The sequence below is a fragment of the Oncorhynchus tshawytscha genome, linkage group LG10 (genome assembly GCF_018296145.1).
Source record: "Oncorhynchus tshawytscha isolate Ot180627B linkage group LG10, Otsh_v2.0, whole genome shotgun sequence".
NCBI lineage: Eukaryota > Metazoa > Chordata > Actinopteri > Salmoniformes > Salmonidae > Oncorhynchus > Oncorhynchus tshawytscha.
The window spans coordinates 25,649,504-25,671,278 of record NC_056438.1 but is presented as its reverse complement, the minus strand read 5'-3'; the positions used below and the strand labels follow the sequence as shown (position 1 = coordinate 25,671,278).

At 40.9% G+C, this 21,775-nt stretch overlaps 2 protein-coding genes across 3 annotated transcripts in view; one reads left to right on the top strand and one right to left on the bottom strand.

The window, feature by feature from the left end:
- Positions 1-771: 771 nt before the first annotated feature.
- Positions 772-5,188, bottom strand: LOC112261007 (zinc finger and SCAN domain-containing protein 21-like). Its single transcript, XM_042329568.1, has 2 exons — positions 5,179-5,188; positions 772-2,082 (listed from the first exon to the last, which is right to left on the bottom strand). Exons 1-2 carry the CDS (start codon positions 5,186-5,188, stop codon positions 1,475-1,477), a joined length of 618 nt encoding a protein of 205 aa, XP_042185502.1. The 3' UTR covers positions 772-1,474.
- A 3,241-nt stretch (positions 5,189-8,429) lies between these two features.
- ccdc149a (coiled-coil domain containing 149a) overlaps positions 8,430-21,775 on the top strand; it is a 29,318-nt gene continuing 15,972 nt past the window's right edge. For both annotated transcript variants that reach the window (XM_024434753.2, XM_024434751.2), the window contains exon 1: positions 8,430-8,580. In XM_024434753.2, the coding sequence (XP_024290521.1) occupies positions 8,530-8,580 (51 nt within the window). In that variant the 5' untranslated portion in view covers positions 8,430-8,529. The remainder of the gene's footprint in view (positions 8,581-21,775) is intronic.

Genomic DNA, 21,775 nt, shown 5'->3' with positions numbered 1-21,775 from the left:
GTCCCCAGTCAACCTGGTCATGCTGCTGCTCCAGTTTCAACTGTTCTGCTTACGGCAAGGGAACCCGGATATGCTCACCAGACGTGCTACCTTGTCCCAGACCTGCTGTTTTCGACTTTCTCTCTCTCTACCACACATGATGTCTCGACCTCTGAATGCTCGGCTATAAAAAGCCAACTGACATTTACTCCTGAGATACTGACCTGTTGCACCCTATCCAAACACTGTGATTATTATTTGACCCTGCTGGTCATCTATGAACATTTGAACATCTCGAAGAACAATTTGGCTTTAAATGGCCATGTACTGTTATAATCTCCACCCAGCACAGCCAGAAGAGGACTGGCCACTCCTCAGAGCATGGTTCCTCTCTAGGTTTCTTCCTAGGTTCCTGCCTTTCTAGGGAGTTTTTCCTAGCCACCGTGCTTCTACATCTCCATTGCTTGATGTTTGGGGTTTTAGGCTGGGTTTCTGTATAGCACTTTGTGACATCTGCCGATGTAAAAAGGGCTTTATAAATACATTTGATTGATTGACACAAAATATTTAAAACTTAACCGTGTAGCCTCAAAATATTGTTAAAACGATTATTTAGATATCAAAGATGGTCAGTACCGGTCTATGAATTTGAGAGTGGTTACATTTCTCCACACCCATCCCAAAGCTTTTCACTGAAACATGGGCAGGAAGAAGGCTTTGTTATTGTTTCTACTGAGAATTGCCCCATTTAAAGAATAATATCACACTAAAATGTACAAAAAGAAGCATGTGTTGATTAGTGCAGACTTTAAATGAGTGAGAATTTTCTGACATGGTATAATAATACTGATGGGAACATTCATTTCAACAACTTATCAATGTTCTCAGAACAACATCACATTTTCATACACCTTTAGCTTGATGACTAATACACAAATTAACTCAATAAAATACATTGACAAGAAATGCACACTATTCATTGATTTAACCATTTAGATTTAGAAATATCCAAATCATTATCAAATACATTTTTCAACATCCAAACAATTTATCCAATCAAATTCATTTAGCAATATCCAAATCATATTTTCAATTCAAGAGGTTTTCAAGATTAGAATGAATAAAAGCAAAATACCATTAATCTATATAATAATTGTATAAACTAACATCCTGTCCAGGGGGTGTACTTTTACATCAAGCTGCCTCAACCTACAGAAATAGGAGATAGGAAAAGGAGCCTATCAGCCTTCTGGCTTAGAATAGCCAAGCCCTGTGCAAGTTGTTACTTAAATAATTTACATTTTAAAATATCCAAATCATGAAATGAACATCTAAGGGGTTTATTCTTGTATTCAATATATCATAATACAAAATTAATACATCTGAATTTATATATAATCATGTCCAAAACAATACAAAAAGAAGCCTATTTTCAAGCAAGCTTTCAAATATACAATTTGATTTCATAAGGCATAAACAAAAACACATTCTCAAGTCAAAAACATAAGTCTGAACACAGCCTTTCTAGTCTCTCATGTGATTTCAGGTCCTCTAACCGGGAAAATGTATTTTCACAATGAGAGCAGTGGTATGTCTTCTCCTCCTGTGTATGTATCCTTTCATGCTTATTCAGATACCGTAACCGGCTAAATATATTTCCACACAGGGAGCAGTGGTAGGTTAACTTAGCCCCTTCTGTGTGTGCCCTGTCATGCCTATACAGGCCCCCTAACTTAGTATAACTCTTTCCACACAGAGAGCATTGGAAGGGCTTCTCTCCTGTGTGTGTCCTCTTGTGCTTATTTAGGGCCCCTACCTGGGTAAAACGCTTTCCACAGTGGGAACATTGAAAAGGTTTTTCTCCTGTGTGTGTCCTCTCATGCCTTTTCAGGTCACATAACCAAATAAAACTTTTTCCACATTGGGCACAGTGGTGAGGCTTTTCTCCTGTGTGTGTTCTCTCATGTTTTTTCAGGCTCCCTAACTTGGCAAAACTCTTTCCACACTGAGAACAGTGGTGTCGTCTCGGTGGTTTGGGTGTCTCTGGGTCTGGTTCTCCTGAAGGACTCTTCCTGCTGTCATGGCGAGAGTCAGCTCCCTCTCCTGCCAAAGACAAACGGAGTGATAAATGATAAAACAGTCTTCACATGAGTTTTAATCCAAACTAGATTGCTCAAAACCCGAAGGCTAGTTTTCACAACATTTCATCATTAAATATAAACCTTGCTGCGTTTTTTTGTCTCCATTTTTGGGGGGGTATAAGAATGATGTAGAGCTTCAAATATAAATCTTGCTCTCTTGGAATGTCATGTTTTTAGGCTCAGCAGAGCACAATTATTAAGCAATGAGGCCTGATGGGGTGTGGTATATTGCCCATATACACAACAAACCCCTGAAGTGATTTATTGCTATTGGGCAATTCCACAGTTACTGAATTGCCCTGAGACTCACTTTAAAATGTATGCCAATTATGTGTGCCTGTACAGTAGATTTCAGTACACTGTACTGTATTGTACTGAACGATACTCTACTGAACACTACTCTACTGTCCTATACTATACTTTTTATAATGAAAAATACAATACTTTACTCTATTCTACTGTACTGAACTCAAACCTACTCTTCTGTGCTGTACTCTAGTTATCTGTACTTTGATGTCCAAACTTGTGAAACATAGACATCTATGAGGGGCGGAGTTCATTAGAATAATAACTATTGTGTAGAATAATAACTAAACATGCAATCTTCAACAGCATGATATTATCCATAGGGCAAGCATAGTTATGGCAGTTGTCTATAAACACGGAAAAGCATACAATTTATTAGGCTACTGATGCAATAAGTTATGAACTTCACAGGTTGGTGAAAGTGCAAGGTGATGAGCTTGATGCTACTTTCCAATAAATACCGAGTATCTTATTCTATTGACATGATGCTTGTCCATAATGTAATAATCGCTATACACTTATTCGGTACATGGGAATTTAAAGCAAAAGGTATTTATGTGCACTACGTCATCACGCGCCGACTTTTATCCTCAAGTGAATTTGATGGAAACCTCTGGTTGGAAAATGCGAAGATTTTATTTATACTCGCATGAAAATCTGTGGAAACCTAGCTACTTACTAGCGAACTCTGAATATCTAAAGTAAAAACCCATTACGACGGTAAGTTACTTACTAGTGTTAATCAGATATCAGGTCTCCTCTGTCAATAAAACACTGCGATTAATATACACCAAAACAACCGACAGTAAAGCGCTTGAGTGTTTTGGCTATCAACCTAACGATAGCTGTTGTTGTTGAAGAAGCATCTGGTCCCGTCCACTAGAATTTACGTCACATGAGCAGCATCGCCCGAAAGACGCACATCGCCATCTGCTGACTGGAATGAGTAACGCAGTTGAGAAGTTTATTTTATTTCCAGACAAATGCTCTGTTCGAATACTCATACTAACCGTACTATTTGTGACGTTAATTGAGTATAGTATGCATATATATATATATATATACACACATATATATATATACACACATACATACATATATATATATTTATTAGTTAGAATGCCAAAAGTTATGTCGGCTATCTACTCTGATTTCAGAGCACTCTCGTCTGAGTGTACCAGAGCGTGGAATAATGAATTTAGTAGCGCTCAACACCAGTTGAATATGGCCAGTGTCGGTAAACATCGGCAAAAAAAAGCGTAATTAAATTGTTGCCAGCAGCACAGTTACATTCACCAACGCTCTGGATAACATGAAAACTGCCTAACCAGCTCTGCTAGGGCGAGTAAAATGGTCAGTGGTCTCATTTGTGTCTGGAAGGAGCTAGCAAGCTAGCCAGCGTTAGCTTGGGTGCTTGACTGCAGTTGTAAGGTCAGAATGTTCAAATCAACCCTAAACGTCCCGAGCGTCCAGTGTGCGCTTTGAGAGCGAAACACTCTGGATTTACAAACAGACAATCCGACAATGCTCCGAAATTAGGAGCGCACTCCACATTGAATTTAAGAACACACCCGAAGTCGTAAAATGTCTAACTAGTCATTTGTTACGTTAACTAGCTAGCAAGAGGTTGCATAGCAACAGCATCAACTTCCGGTAGCTTGGCGACGAGCTTGTACACTCAACTGAAAGCATACTGTTCGTTTACAGCATTTTAGTATAAACTAATAGTATGTTAGTATGGGTATTCGAACACAGCTGTAAAGTATAGTTTTTATTTATTTAATAAAATCTGAAGTAAAATTGAGCAATCTCACCTTGGCACGGTATAGGCAGCTATTGGTTCGAAGGTTGAACTCGTATTTTGAAGGGACAGGAAGTGTTGGCTGTCTAATGACAGGCATTCCACATTTAACCTCACCGACAGGTGAAAATCAAAGAGAATTCATCAAAAACAATACTGCTTTCAGAAATTATTCACACCTTGTGACTTTTTCCAAATTTAGTTGTGTTATAACGTGTAATTAAAATGGATTTACACAAAATACTTTTATGGAAAATCAAACAGTAATATATCTTGATTAGATAAGTAATTAATTCAAACCCCTGAGACAATAAATGTTAGAATCAACTTTGGCAGGGATTAGTCTTTCTGGGTAAGTCTCTAAGAGCTTTGCACACCTGGATTTAAAAAAATAATAATAATAATAATTTCACCTTTATTTAACCAGGTTGGCCAGTTGAGAACAAGTTCTCATTTACAACTGCAACCTGGCCAATATAAAGCAAAGCAGTGCAACAAAAACAACAACACAGAGTTACACATAAACAAACAGTCAATAATACAATAAAAAATAAAAATAGAGAAATCTTGGTACAATGTGTGCAAATGTAGAAGAGTAGGGGGGTAGGTAATAAATAGGCCATAGAGGCGAAATAATTACTTTTTAGCATTAACACTGGAGTGATAGATGTGCAGATGATGATGTGCAAGTAGAGATACTGGGGTGCAAAAGAGCAAGGGGATAAGTAATAATATGGGGATGAGGTAGTTGGGTGTGCTATTTGCAGATTGGCTGTGTACAGGTACAGTGATCGATCGGTAAGCTGCTCTAACAGCTGATGCTTAAAGTTAGAGAGGGAGATATAAGACTCCACCTTCAGAGATTTTTGAAATTCGTTCCAGCAGAGAACTGGGAGGAAAGGCGGCCAAAGTAAGTGTTGGCTTTATGGATGACCAGTGCAATATACCTACTGGAGCGCATGGTGGGTGTTGGTGGGTGTTGCTATGGTGACCAGTGAGCTGAGATAAAACTGAGCTTTACCTAGCAAAGACTTATAGATGACCTGGAGCCAGTGGGTTTGGCGACGGATATGTAGTGAGGGCCAGTCAACGAGAGCATACAGGTCGCAGGGGTGGGTAGTACATGGGGCTTTGGTGACGAAAAAGATGGCACTGTGATAGACTTCATCCAGTTTTTAAAATATTTAACTAGGCAAGTCAGTTAAGAACAAATTCTTATTTTCAATGATGGCCTAGGAACAGTGGGTTAACTGCCTGTTCAGGGGCAGAACGACAGATTGTACCTTGTCAGCTCGGGGGGTTGAACTTGCAATCTTCCAGTTACTAGTCCAATGCTCTAACCACTAGGCTACCCTTGCTGAGTGTTGGGGACTATTTTGTAAATGACATCCCCGAAGTCAAGGATTGGGGTAGGATAGTCAGTTTTACGAGGGTATGTTTGGCAGCATGAGTGAAGGAGGCTTTGTTGCGAAATAGGAAGCCGATTCTAGATTTAATTTTGGATTGGAGATGCTTAGTGTGAGTCTGGAAGGAGAGTTTACAGTCTAACCAGACACCTAGGTATTTGTAGTTGTCCACATATTCTAGGTCAGAACCGTCCAGAGTAGTGGCGCTAGTTGGGCGGGAGGGTGTGAGCAGCGATCGGTTGAAGAGCATGTCCTTAGTTTTACTAGCATTTAGAAGCAGTTGGAGGCCACGGAAGGAGTGTTGTATGGTGTTGAAACTCATTTGGAGGTTTGTTAGCACAGTGTCCAAAGAAGGGCCAGATGTATACAGAATGGTGTACGATATTCTATATAGAATTGTACAATATTTGCTTATTATTCTTTAAAACATTCTTTATGCTCTGTCAAGGTAGTTGTTGATCATTGTTAGACTAGCCATTTTCATTGCTAGCCATTTTCAAGTCTTGCCATAGATTTTCAAGCCGGTTTAAGTCAAAACTGTAACTTGGTTACACAGGAACATTCAATGTCGTCTTGGGAAGAAACTCCAGTGTATATTTGGCCTAGTGTTTTAAGTAAGTGTCCTGCTGGAATGTGAATGTCTCCCAGTGTCTGTTGGAAAGCAGATTGAACCAAGTCTTCCTTGACAGTTTTGCCTGTGCTCAATTCCATAACCATAACATGATGCAGCCACCACTATGCTTGAAAATATGAAGAGTGGTACTCAGTGATGTATTGTGTTGGATATGCCCCAAACATAACTCGTTGTATTCAGGACAATTTGTTTTATTTCTTTGCCGCATTTCTTGCACTATACATGTTTTGGAATATTTGTATTCAGCACAGGCTTCCTTCTTTTCACTCAGTCATGTATGTTAGTATTGTGGAGTAACACCAATGTTGTTGATCTATCGTCAGTTATCTCCTATCACAGCCATTAATCTCTGTAACTGTTTTAAAATCCTAATTGGCCTCATGGTGAAATCCCTGAGAGGTTTCCTTCCTAGTTAGGAAGGACGCCTGTATCTTTGTAGTGACTGGACACCATCCAACGAGTAATTAATAACTTCACCATGCTCAAAGGGATATTCAATGTCTGCTTTAAAAAAAAATCTATCTACCAATATGTGCCCTTTGCGAACCATTGGAAAACCTGGTCTTTATGGTTGAATCTGTGATTGAAATTGCTGTGATAGACTTGCCATAACAAAATGGTTGGATACTTCTTGACTCCAGACATTTCAACTCTTCATTTTGTATTCATTTGTAAAAACATAATTCCACTTTGACATTATGGGCTATTGTTTGTCACGGATCTACACACAATCTCAATTTCATCCCATTTTAATTCAGGCTGTAACACAACAAAATGTGGAAAAAGCCAAGGGGGGTAAAAACTTTCTGAAGGCACTTTTGAGATGAGACAATTTTTCGGGTTGCTTGTAGAAAGGAAAAAAAATGGCAAGTACATACCGGGCTGATGGCAGTAAATTATGATAGTTGCTCAGCGAAACTCCATATTTAGTGAGTAACAAATGTATTTTGACATTACGCTTTCAAATTGGTCTAATGTGAGAATTAATGGTTTCTAACTGGGCTAGAGAGGAGACTCGTCAAATTCATCTTCTCCTCCTCTGCCCAGATACTGGTTCAGACTAAACTCCACGGTGAAGAAAGTTTCTGATGAACTCTACAACAGAGTAGAGCAGAGACCAGGCTTTGTTGAATTCAGTTCCAACTACATCGATTCATCCAAGAACAATACTTTATAATAATTATGAAACGCTAACCTTGTACCTATGTTTGTCCTCTGTAGTTGCGTGCCTCACTTTGTTTGCAGAAAGCCATACTTTTTCAATAAACTTTATTCACAATCGGTGACTGCTCATTGCTGTAAAATGAAACTCAGCGCAAATGGGCATGTGACAATGGAATCCCGATAAAGAAACAGTGGGTGGTTGTATTTGATTAGCATTTATTGAAAAAGTATGGATTTCAGCAAACAAAGAAAGGCATGCAACTACAAAGGACATAATATATTTTTTAAGTATTATCTTGGGCGAATCGATGTCGTCAGAGCTGAATTCCACGAAGCCTGGTCTCAGCTCCACTACATTGGAGTTCATCAAAAACGTCCTTAACCATTGAGTGGAATTTAGTCAGCTAGAACAACCCCAGAGCAAGTCCCTGTAGTGTCTTTCATTCTATGGTAAATCAAATATCTTACAAGGACTTTCTCATATCCTCTTTGACAAAATGTTCCATCTCTGCTCACTGTTTATATAAACTGACCACCTCTCTCAATACAATAGGCCTAGGATAAAATAGAAATGTATTATTTCCATCCTCTGCCGACCCACCCGGACATCCCCGCCCACCTGCAACAGCTGACATGAGTAATAACAGAGGGGATTCGATTAATCTCGCCCGGACGCCCGTGTTGGCGTGATTTGCACCGGCTGAAAGTTGACTGTATTCGATATGGAACGAGGCTGTCTCCCAGACTTGAGGCAGGTATCCCGCTCTGTACGACAGCTCAAAACAAACGCGAGAACATATACTTTATGGAAAAAATATGTATATGTTTTTGAACGCTTGACCATGCTGCCTGGTTGACAACATAACCAAGCAGCTCAGAATGCTATTCGATTTGAGTGGCGCTCCTCCCTCACCGACTTCGCCGGTCACGTGATGAGCCAGAGGCTGGTTCAGTGCGGGCCAGCTTAATAGAACTGCCATAGATACAGCGAAGCGGAGGAGGAGTCAAAAGAAGAGAAGTCACCTTGCTGAAGACAGTAGCGTACCAACTAATACAAGAAAACCGTGAAATTTACGTGTTGGAAGAGACTGCGAAATTATGAATTCTTCGAAAAGGAGTGAAAGTGACTGGCAAGGCCTGGTGAGCGAGGTGAGTGCGCTGCAAAAACACTGACAATCGTTTGCGTGAGCCATTAGTGATGCTTAGCATATAGAATTGGGTTGCCATATGGAAAGATAAATTAAATGTCTACTTCGAGATACGTATTTTGTTACTATTATCTAGCCAATTTGAATAATTATATGGTTGTGTGTGCGCATATTGCCTATCACAGCGTATTTTTAACACTAATCCTCCAAATCAAATCAAGCTTTATTTATACAGCACCTTTCAGACATTGAATGCAACACAATGTGCTTCAAAAGAAAAAACAAATATAAACAATGAAAATAAAAACTGAAATATTTAATACACAACAGAGATGAGAGGGTAAAAAACAAAAAAATAACAAGAACTGAATGATTTAAAAGCACCCTAAGGAAAAGCAAAGCTAAAAAGGCGTGTTTTAATATCTCTTTTAAAATGTACACAGTTTTGGGCCCCCTCAGGTTCTCTAGCAGGCTATTCTCAGGGGCTTGGGGCATAGTAACTAAAGGCTGCCTCTCCATGCCTCTTGGTCTTAGGCTATGGGATAGATAAAAGGCTAGTTAGTGCCAGAAGACCTGAGGGACCTACTGGGTACATAACCTATATGTGGAAACCCCTTCAAATGAGTGGATTTGGCTATTTCAGCCACAACAGGTGTACAAAATCGAGCACACAGCCTTGCAATCTCAATAGACACACATCGGCAGTAGAATGACCTTACTGAAGAGCTCAGTGACTTTCAACGTGGCACCATCATAAGATGCCCCCTTTCAAATAAGTCAGTTTGTCAAATTTCTGCCATGCTAGAGCTGCCCCAGACAATAACAGCACTTACAGTTGACAAGTGGAAACATCTATAAGCAACAACGACTCAGCTGTGAAGTGGTAGGACACACAAGCTCACAGAACGGGACCGCCAAGTGATATAAATTGTCTGTCCTTGGTTGCAACACTCACTATGAGTTCCAAATTGCCTCTGGAAGCAACGTCAGCACAATACTTGTTAGTCGGGAGCTTCATGAAGTGGGTTTCCATGGCTGAGCAGCCACACACAAGCCTAAGAACACCACGCACAATGCCAAGCGTTGGCTGGGGTGGTGTAAAGCTCACCGCCATTGGACTCTGGAGCAGTGGAGACGCATTATCTGGAGTGATGAATCACGCTACACCATCTGGCAATCCAACAGTCGAATCTGGGTTTGGCGATGCAAGGAGAACGCTACCTGCCCGAATGCATGGTGCCAACTGTAAAGTTTGGTGGAGGAGGAATAAATGTCTGGGGCTGTTTTTCATGGTTTGGGCTGGCCCCTTAGTTCCAGTGAAGGGAAATCTTAATGCTACAGCATACAATGACATTGTAGATAATTCTATGCTTCCAACTTTGTGGCAACAGATTGACAAAGGCCTTTTCCTGTTTTAGCATGGCATTGCCCCCCAGTGCACAAAGCGAGGTCCATAGAAAAATGGTTTGTTGAGATCAGTGTGGAAGATCTTGACTGGCCTGCACAGAGCCCTGAACTCAACCCCATCGAACACCTTTGGGATGAATTGGAACGGTGACTGCGTGCCAGGCCTAATCGCCCTACATCAGTAATGCTCTTGTGGCTGAATGGAAGCAAGTCCCCGCAACAATCTTCCAACACCTAGTGGAAAGCCTTTCCAGAAGAGTGGAGCTGTTATAGTAGCAAAGGCGGGACCAACTCCATATTAATGCCCATGTTTTTGGAATGAGAGGATCGACGAGCAGGTGTCTACATTTGGTCATGTAGTCTAACTTAAAAGCATGTCTGACATTTATTGGTGTGCACAATTATAGATTGATTTTAAAAACCAATAGAATCTTAAAATGAATTCTAAAACTGACAGGCAGCCAGTGCAGAGACCTTAAAACCGATGTATTGTGTGCTCTCTGTCTGGTCTTGGTCAACACCTGTGCTGCAGCATTCTGTTTGTTTTGCAGTTGACCACTGGCTTTCTTGGGTAGACCAGACGAGAGCATTACAGTAGTCAAGCCTGCTTGTAATAAAATCATGGCTGAGTCTCTCTATATCAGCCTGAGAGAGAAACGGCCGCACATTGGCAATGTTCCTCGGGCGGTAAAAAGCTAATTTGGTCTCATTCCTAATGTATGATTTGAAATTGAGTTCAGAATCTGAAATAACACCTAGGTTTTTTTACCTGGGATTTTATCTTTATTGCCCATGAATTAAAATGTGTGGCAGTATTCTCGCTGTGCTTTGGCCCCAACAATAAGTACCTTGCTTTTGTCTTGATTTAGCTAGACGAAGTTGTGCGCCATGATATTTAAATAACTAATACAGTCTAATAATTTCTGTGGAGCTAAAATACTCAGACACAGAAATGTGAAGTTGTGTATCGTTTGCGTAGCAGTGAAAATCAATGCTGACCTTTTTGATAACACTGCCAAGGGATAATGTGTGTGTGTGTGTGTGTGTGTGTGTGTGTGTGTGTGTGTGTGTGTGTGTGTGTGTGTGTGTGTGTGTGTGTGTGTGTGTGTACTGAACAGTACCGGAACGAAAATCGAACCTTGTGGAAAGCCACATGTGATATCTATTTTCTCTGTCATCACCCTTGGTGAACATAACTCAAACTCTTGACCGGTTAAATAGGTCCTAAACCAATTTAGAACTGGACTGGAGAGGCCAACACACCTCTCCAGTCTGTTCAGAAGGACATCATGGTCAAATGCAGCACTTAAATCCAAGAGTACAAGGACAGAGAGCTGTTTGGACTCTGTTGGCTCCAAGATCATTTACCACTTTAACTAAGGCTGTCTCTATGCTGTGGTGGGCCGAAAACCAAATTGGAATAAAAAACATTTTCAAGAATTGAGTTAGTTGGCACTTAAAGTAATTAAACTGTTTGAAGACCAATTTCTCCAGAATTTTGCGGAGGGTTGGTCCTCCCGGGGCTGGCGCAGTGGTCTAGGGCACTGCATCGCAGCGCTAGCTGTGCCACCAGAGACTCTGGGTTCGCGTCCAGGCTCTGTCGCAGCCGGCTGCGACCGTGACGTCCGTGGGGTGACGCATAATTGGCCTAGCGTCGTCCGGGTTAGGGAGGGTTTGGCCGGTAGGGATATCCTTGTCTCATCACGCACCAGTGATTCCTGTGGCGGGCTGGGCACAGTGCACGCTAACCAAGGTCGCCAGGTGCATGGTGTTTCCTCCGACACATTGGTGCGGCTGGCTTCCGGGTTGGATGCGTGCTGTGTTAAGAAGCAGTGTGGCTTGGTTGGGTTGTGTAACATTTGTATACCACGAAAAGGGGGTAAAAAAATAAATGTTTAAATAATAAAAAAATAATAATAAAGAATGGAGGGTTGGAGATTGGCCTAAAATTGCTGAGAGCTGAAGAATCTAGATTAATTTTCTTCAGAAGGAGTGTCACCATAGCAGTTTTTAGTGCAGTGGGGAAAGTGCCTGTGAATTGTGAATGATTTTAACAATAGCTTGCACTTCTTCAAATATGCATTTTAAAATCTGTTTTGAAGGTGGTTGGGATAGGATCGAGAAGGCAGGTAGAATGCTTAAGTTGTGATGTCACTTTCCTGAGCTTGCCTGTGTCAACCAGGGAAAATATATCCATAGTGTCTTTGCGTGGTGGGCTAGGGCACATATCATCAAACTTCTCATCAGGTCTTGCTTGTCTGATAACAAACATTAGGCTGGGTATCTTATGCTGTGAAGGATTTGCAGGATTTGGTCAACGAGCCCATCTGCCATTTCTAATTGCCTCATTCATGGGTTTTTCTTTATTTTTACTATTTTCTACAATGTAGAAAAATAGTGAAGACATAAACTATGAAATAACACATGGAATCATGTACAGTTGAAGTCGGAAATGTACATACACTTAGATTGGAGTCATTAAAACTCGTTTTTCAAATTTCTTGTTAACAAACTATAGTTTTGGCAAGTCGGTTAGGACATCTACTTTATGCATGTCACAAGTCATTTTTCAACAATTGTTTACAGACAGATTATTTCACTTATAATTCACTGTATCATAATTCCAGTGGGTCAGAAGTTTACATCCACTAAATTGACTGTGCCTTTAAACAGCTTGGAAAATTCCAGAAAATGATATCATGGCTTTAGAAGCTTCTGATAGGCTAATTGACATGCTTGGTCGCAAATGGGTCTTCCAAATGGACAATGACCACAAGCATGCTTCCAAAGTTGTGGCAAAATGGCTTAAGGACAACAAAGTCAAGGTGTTGGAGTGGCCATCACAAAGCCCTGACCTCAATCCTATGGAAAATTTGTGGGCAGAACTGAAAAAGCCTGTGTGAGCAAGGAGGCCTACAAACCTGACTCCGTTACACCAGCTCTGTCAGGAGGAATGGGCCAAAATACACCCAACTTATTGTGGGAAGCTTGTGGAAGGCTACCTGACACGTTTGACCCAAGTTAAACAATTTAAAGGCAACGCTACCAAATACTAATTGAGTGTATGTAAACTTCTGACCCACTGGGAATGTGATAAAAGAAAAAAAAGCTGAAATAAATCTTTCTCTCTACTATTATTCTGACATTTCACATTCTTAAAATAAAGTGGTGATCCTAACTGACCTACGACAGGGAATTTTTACTAGGATTAAATGTCAGGAATTGTGAAAAACTGTTTAAATGTTTTTGGCTAAGGTGTATGTAAACTTCTGACTTCAAGCCACCCTTTGCCTTGATAGCTTTGTACACTCTTGGCATTCTCTCAACCAGCTTCACCTGGAATGCTTTTCCAACAGTCTTGAAGGAGTTCCCACATATGCTGAGCACTTCTTGGCTGCTTTTCCTTCACACTGCGGTCTGACTCATTCCAAACCATCTCAATTGGGTTTGGGAAGGGGGATTTTTGGAGGCCAGATCATCTGATGCAGCACTCATCACTCTCCTTCTTGGTCAAATAGCCCTTACACAGCCTGGATGTGTGTTGGGTCATTGTCCTGTTGAAAAACAATTGAGTCCCACTATGGTGTATTGCTACAGAATGCTGTGGTAGCCATGCGGGTTAAGTGTGCCTTTTAATTCTAAATAAATCACTGACAGTGTCACCAGCAAAGCACCATCACACCACCACCTCCATGCTTCACGGTGGGAACCACACATTTAGAGATCCGTTCACCTACTCACCTATCAGTCCAAAACGAACGTTAAAAAAAATATTGTGACGAAACATGCAAACCATGAATAGACAGGTTGGTTGTTTAGCAACAACAATAATGAGGTTTGCGTAGAATGTTGACAACATTTAAGCTATATTTGGTCTACAATGTTTATTGAAAACATAAATACATTTGCACAATGACAACTTGTCTCTCAAATACATCATTGATGGTTAGGCTAGCTAGTGAATGACACATATTAGCATTAAAACCACTCAAAACAAGACATGGCATCAATGACAAGATGAAGTTGAAGTTTGAACTACTCCACAGATTATCCATTATATTGACCAGATACTCCAGTGGCTGCTTTAATGAAAAGAAATGTCTTCAAAACTGGAATGCAGTCGGGAGGAGGCAAGATTAGATGGGACCATTCCAGGCAATTAGAGGGCAGATACGTGTGAACAACGGTTTCCACTAAGTTACTACAGCCACAAAGTAAAAATGGACTATATTGTAAAAATTCATGAAAACAACAATTAGCTTTTTGGTCTTAATTCAAGGCTAGGCATAAGGTTAGTGGTGTTGACACAAACCAATCACATTTTAAGAATGGAAATAGGCAGGGTTTACAACTTTGGCTGTGGTATCTAGTGACAATCAGGCACGACTCCGATATAAAACTTTTTTTTCAAAGTTGCTGGGATGTCACGCGTCCTACTTATCACTACACTCGTAACAACCTAATCATTATGATACTTTCATTCGATCAAATAAACCACATGCAGCAAATAAGCTATACAAAATGTGTTAACCAAATTTGACACTCTCTCATTGACCTCATACAAAAACTCGCTTGGTGAGTGAATTTATGATAATAATAAAAAAAATGTAAACATCACCTGTTGGAGGAGACAGATTTTGGTCTCAGATATCGCTCTAGCTTTGCCTATTCTCTCTGACTACTCCAGGAAGTGACATTGCAGGCTAGCTCAGTTCTGCCCCCTCTTATTGATTAAGAGCTAACTTATGCTTGATCCGAAAATGTGGTTGGACGTTCCATATGGAGGGTGTAACGCAATTGTGGAGTCTCCAGAGGCATGCAGAGGTCAAATTGAGCTCCGTACCGCATAGCTGTGCGCCTCCCAATTTTTGCAACCGTGCAGAGGGTTCCATATATCTCTGCATTGACATGATTGGTTGACAGTAGTTGGGGGCGAGAGGTCCTGTATAAACACAAACTCACTTCCTTGAAAATGTCCTTCACAACAGCTCTGCTGAACAGTATGAATGCCCTGACTTCTGCAGAGGCCTTATCACTGTAAGGGAATACCCCCCTGAAGTGGACAAAAATGAATGGGAAGTCATTGGCATCGGACAAACCATATACACATTGGCCAATACCACCCGATTCGGCGTTGATTCGTGCAAAGTGTATTGCAACTGCCATATGGCGATTGCCTATTGTAACACTTTAAAAATTCAACAGGTGGCGAATTCGCTCCACCATGGTTTTTCATATTGGGAAATGTCACCCAAGTCAACATCCAAAAGCAAAATTTTGAAAAAATGATTTTTTGTCAAAAACTTATCACCCCTTAAAAAAGTGCTTTCTGGACCGTTTTTCGAAATTCTTTCGATTTTTTTTGTCAATTACACATGTGTAAGAACTGTATGAATATACTTTTGTCCAATTTTATCATATATATATTTTTTTTTTACATGCGCATAAGTAATATGTTTTGTCCATTTTCAATATGATTTCATAGGAAGTCAAAAGTCAAAAAGGTCAAAATTTTGTAAAAAACTTCACACACCCTTAAAAAGTGCTTTCTGGACCGTTTTTTGTAATTTTGTGTCAATTACACACGTATAAGAACTGTATCAACATACTTTAGTTGTATTTTACCATATGAAATTTGACATGCTCAAAAATGCAAAATTGACTGGCCTGATGAACACAGGATGGCCGAGCAGTGATAGTTGTTCCTTTCCATCACTCGTTGTGTTGATTTCATCATGTCCATTTGGTGATGTCTTTTCACATACAATCATATTGCAAGTGCACGTGCATTTGCAATATGGTTCAATGGGCATTTACCATATGAAATTTGACATGCTCAAAAATCATGCAGAAATGCAAAATTGACTGGCCAGATGAACTCGGGATGGCCTGGCAGTGATAGTTGCTCCTTTCCATCGCTCGTTGTGTTGACTTCATCCTGTCCATTTTGTGATGTCTTTTCACATACAATCATATTGCAAGTGCACGTGCATTTGCAATATGGTTCAATGGGCATTTACCATATGAAATTTGACATGCTCAAAAATGCAAAATTGACTGGCCTGATGAACACAGGATGGCCGAGCAGTGATAGTTGTTCCTTTCCATCACTCGTTGTGTTGATTTCATCATGTCCATTTGGTGGTGTTTTTTCGCTATTGAATCATATTGCAAATGCAGGTGCATTGTTGTGCAACTGGTAACCCAAAAATAAAAATATGGTGATTTCATTATGTCCATTTGTTTATGTTTTCTTACTTTTGCAAAGTCACTGTGCATTTGCAATATGGTTCAATGGGCAGGTACCATCACGAATTTGTCATGCTATAAAAATGCTGCAGGAATGTGAAATTGATTGCCCCGATGAACACAGGATGGCCGAGCAGTGATAGTTGTTCCTTTCCATCACTCGTTGTGTTGATTTCATCATGTCCATTTGGTGATGTCTTTTCACATACAATCATATTGCAAGTGCACGTGCATTTGCAATATGGTTCAATGGGCATTTACCATATGAAATTTGACATGCTCAAAAATCATGCAGAAATGCAAAATTGACTGGCCAGATGAACTCGGGATGGCCTGGCAGTGATAGTTGCTCCTTTCCATCGCTCGTTGTGTTGACTTCATCCTGTCCATTTTGTGATGTCTTTTCACATACAATCATATTGCAAGTGCACGTGCATTTGCAATATGGTTCAATGGGCATTTACCATATGAAATTTGACATGCTCAAAAATGCAAAATTGACTGGCCTGATGAACACAGGATGGCCGAGCAGTGATAGTTGTTCCTTTCCATCACTCGTTGTGTTGATTTCATCATGTCCATTTGGTGGTGTTTTTTCACTATAGAATCATATTGCAAATGCACATGCATTGTTGTGCAACTGGTAACCCAAAAATAAAAATATGGTTGTAAATGCATTTACCGGGACTCCTATTGTCCATGCCCGCTATGGGAGTACCCTACTACGACCCTCTATCCATGGGGGCCGCCCTGAGTGCTTTATGGACTGTTTAAAATAGGCACCTGGTAACCCAAAAATAAAAATATGGTTGTAAAATGCAAGCGAGCTACGGTCAAGCGGGATATCTCGTTGAACTCGGCACGGCCTAGGGATTATGGTAATGCCATTGCCTGCTCTCTGTGTCTTTAAGCACCGCACTTTGTCACTCCATCCTTGCTGTGTGTGTGTGTGAGAGCTTTTCTTTGACATCTGTTGGGAGAAATGACTGACTTACAGTTTATGGGGATTGCCTAATCACACATATGAAGTTTTGAAAAGATCTGACCTTTTTAACCCTTGGAAACTGCCACTATGACATCATTTAAGGCACTTCCGGTTGGCACAGGAAGCTATAAATAAACCCATATCCTGATTGGGGTATGCCTTTACAGAATCCTGAGTTTTAAGTCTTTACGTTAAGAACTGAGTTATTTACAGAGGGTTTAGTGAGTGTGTGTTATTTCAGAAAATCATAGAAAATCACAGAAATCTCGCAGAGCTCCGCAGCACACTTTAAAAAGATTCGTAAGAACACCCTGCAACTGGATCTGTAACCGTTGAAAAAAAAAAAAAACACCTATCCGTGAACATCACCAATCTGTCATTGTACGATTTCTCTTAAAATGACGATAGATAAATGGCTGGTTCTTTTTTTTATTGACACCGGAGGCTCCTTGACTTTGACATGAAGTGGAAAAATAATTTCTCTATTTTCATTTTGGACCTTTAATCCCAGATAAATGGCCATAACTCAAAAACCGTTGAGGCCTGGACGCCATCTTGTTCGGGGCCAACTGCCCATTATGCCAAACCTACGCTCACCGAGTTTCGGCTTCGAAATATTTTCCGTTTTCGAGATAAGGCCCCGTCGTGAATCGTGATGTTTTGTCCGATAGCAATATGATTGCTTATGCCCCCCTGTGGGATATTCTGGGACAGTGGAAAAATGACCAAAATCTTATTATTTTTGTGAAACGGAAACCGAATGTCCGACAAAGTTCATTTGATGACTTCCTGGTAGGTCCGGCCCTGCCGCTCGGCCCGACGCCGTCCGCGAATTTAACAAACGTTTTCGGACGTCTAGTAAGGGACCGTACATTTGCAATGTGGACTTTCTCACTAACCATACGGCAAATGCCGAAATGTTCCCTTAAGGTATGTAAATGCAGAGAACAGATTGACCATGCAGCACCTTTAACTCCAGTTGAAGGCCGACCAGGGTACTGCAGGCTGCCATTACCAACACAAGTATCCTTAAATTCTTATGTGTGTGATTTAAACAAAAACGAAACAAAAAAATGTTGGTTTAAGGACATCTGGTGTATTTGAAAACAATTATATATATTTTTAACACAGATTGACCACAACGATGGTGATTTTTCCATTTACTACAATGGGGGATCATGTTTTCTGCAAACAATGCCTGCAGTACCGCAGTCTGACTTTTACTTCCGTGGCTTCAATGAGAGGGGGCAGTCATTATCCCGTGGGTTAGAATTTGAAAATGGCTCGATTTTTAATAATAATCAGCTATGACCTGTAATCTCCTACCCGTTATTGGGCTTCAGAATGAGCACACACTCAATGTTTGCACAAAAAGTGTACCAATCACACAGTCATCCCTTGTACCACACCAAGTATGATGGCTGAGGGAACACAGTTAGTCCATTCATTGAGAAGGCTGTGTCGTGTCCTTACTGCGGATATTACACTTTGCTACTACTGGTTATCACTTCTATATCCTTTGCATAACTGAGTGCCTGTTATCATGACAACCTGTATGTGGGGGGGGAAGGTTCCACATTAATATTCCAGTGTTTCTTATCTTCACACAATGCATATTGTGCATAGCCAACTGTGTATTCTTCCATCAGTGCTGAACTAGCAGCCACACTGGTGATACTGTAAGTCAAGGTACAGGTGATTTACCTATTACTGTTAGCTGACAAGTGTTACTGTATATGAGATGTGAGATGTACATTTGCGATAAAAAAACATTTAATCAGGAAGTTCTATCTGCGCAAATTCCAGATTATACATTTTTTACACCTGTTTTCTCCCCAATTTTGTGATATCCAATTGGTAGTTAGTCTTGTCCCGTACAGACTCAGGAGAGGCAAAGGTCGAGGGGACACGCATCCTCCGAAACACAACCCTGCCAAGCTGCACTGCTTCGTGACACTCTGCTCTCTTAACTCGGAGGAGAAACTGTCCAATTGGTGACCGCAGTCAGCGTGCATGCGCCCGGCCCGCCACAAGGAGTCGCTAGAGTGCAATAGGACATCCCGGCCGACCAAACCCTTCCCTAACCCGGACGATGCTGGGCCAATTGTGCGCCGCCTCATGGGTCTCCCGTTCGCGGCCGGCTACAACAGTCTGGGATTGAACCTGGGTCTGTAGTGATGTCTCTAGCACTGCGATGCATTGCCTTCGACAGCTGCGCCACTCGGGAGGCCGCAAACACTTTTTTACTTGGTGCTATAAGGTTCTATCTGCAAAACACAGTGCATTCGGAAAGTATTCAGACCCCGTGACTTTTTTCACATTTTGTTACGTTACAGACTTATTCTAAAAATGATAAAATTATTTTTCTCCCTCATTAATTTACACAATACCCCAACACGACCGTGAAAACGGGTTGCTAGAAATTTCACAAAATCAGAAATACCTTATTTTACTTAAGTTTGCTATAAGCCACAATTGAGCTCATGTGCATCCTGTTTCCATTGATAATCCTTGATGTTTCTACAACTTGATTGGAGACCACCTGTGGTGAATTCAATTGATTGGACATGATTTGGAAAGGCACACACTTGTCTATATAAGACCCCACAGTTGACAGCGCATGTCAGGAAAAAAAACGAGCCATGAGGTCAAAAGAATTGTTCATGGCGCACCAAGACAGGATTGTGTCGAGGCACAGCTCGGGGGAAGGGTACCAAAACATTTATGTAGCGTTGAAGGTCCCAAAGAACACAGTAGCCTCCATCATTCTTAAATGGAAGAAGTTTGAATCCACCAAGACTCTTCCTAGAACTGTCTGCCCGGCCAAACTGAGAAATCAGAGAAGGGTATTGGTCAGGGAGGTGAACAAGAACCCGATGGTCACTCTGACAGAGCTCCAGAGTTCCTCCAGTGCCTAATAAAGCCCTTTTAACATCCGCCGTGGTGACAGTGCTATACAGAAACCAAGCCTAAAACCTCAAACTGCAAGCAATGTAGAAGCACGGTGACTAGAAAAATTATAACAATCACTGTGGTTGTAAAGCGATGCAACAGGTCAGCAATGTCAGTAGGCTTTTCATAGCAGAGCATTCAGAGTTAGGCAGAGCGAACACAGCAGGTCCGGGACCTTCCAGAAGGACAACCATCTCTGCAGCACTCCACCAATCAGGCCTTTATGGTAGAGTGGCCAGACGAAAACCACTCCTCGGTAAAAGGCACATGGCAGCCCGCTTGGAGTTTGCTAAAGGACTCTTAGACCATGAGAAACAAGATTCTCTGGTCTGATGAAACCAAGATTGAACTCTTTGGCCTGAATGCCAAGCATAATGTCTGGAAGAAACCTGGCACCATCCCTACGGTGCAGCATCATGCTGTGGGGATGTTTTTCAGGGACTGTGAGACCAATCAGGATCAAGGGAAAGATGAACGGAGCAAAGTACAGAGAGATCCTTGATGAAAACCTGTTCAGGACCTCAGACTGGGGCCAAGGTTCACCTTCCTACAGGACAATGACCCTAAGCACATGGCCAAGACAACACAGGAGTGGCTTCGGGACAGGTGTCTGAATGTCCTTGAGTGGCCCAGCCAGAGGCTGGACTTGAACCCGATCAAACATCTCTGGAGAGAACTGGAAATAGCTGTGCAGCAACGCTCCCCATCCAACCTGACAGAGCTTGAGAGGCTCTGCAGAGAAGAATGGGAGAAACTCCCCTAATACAGGTGTGCCAAGCTTGTAGCGTCATACCCAAGATGTTTCGAGGCTGTAATCTTGCTGCCAAAGGTGCTTCAACAAAGTACTGAGTCAAGGGTGTGAATACTTATGTAAATGTTTTTATTTTATAAAACATTTTCAAAAATGTCTAAGTTTAGTTTTGCTTTGTCGTTATGGGGTATTGTGTGTAGATTGAATAAAGCTGTAATGTAACAAAGTGGGAAGAAATCAAGGGGTCTGAATATTTTCCAAATGCACTGTACTTGTATGTAAGGTGATATACTTATTGAATCACAAATGAGGAAGACATCACAACAGTTCTCAGATCTGGGACTTGAAAAATACTCAATCTCAAAACTATGCATTTTGCAGATAGAACAGTATAGTCTCAAGTCCTTTATTGTTAATATCATAGGTTCTGGTCCTCTTTTGTAATTACTTAGAATTGATTTTTTTATCACCTTTTCTTAAGAAGAAGCTCTTTATGGTAAAAACCCAAACAAAGAAATACAGGTGCTTTAGAGCACGTTTAAGGCCCTTAGAGGCATTGCTGTTTTTGTCTTGTTCTATATCAATACGAAAAGCTCCATGGACAAGGTATTTCACTAAAATTACTAACTTACATTTTATTGATAACTAGCAAGTAGTTTACTGACTTTGGATGTCAGAGACCAGACAAATATCAGTTTACTCATCCAGAGCTAAATTTGAACAATGTTGCTAGTTATCCATATGATAAGGTGTATTTATAATTTTAGGGAAATATTGCTTTAACAAATGTGTGATGAACATTAATTTGATCATGTGATTAGAAAGATGAAAGGGTGTTGTCTTTATTCATTT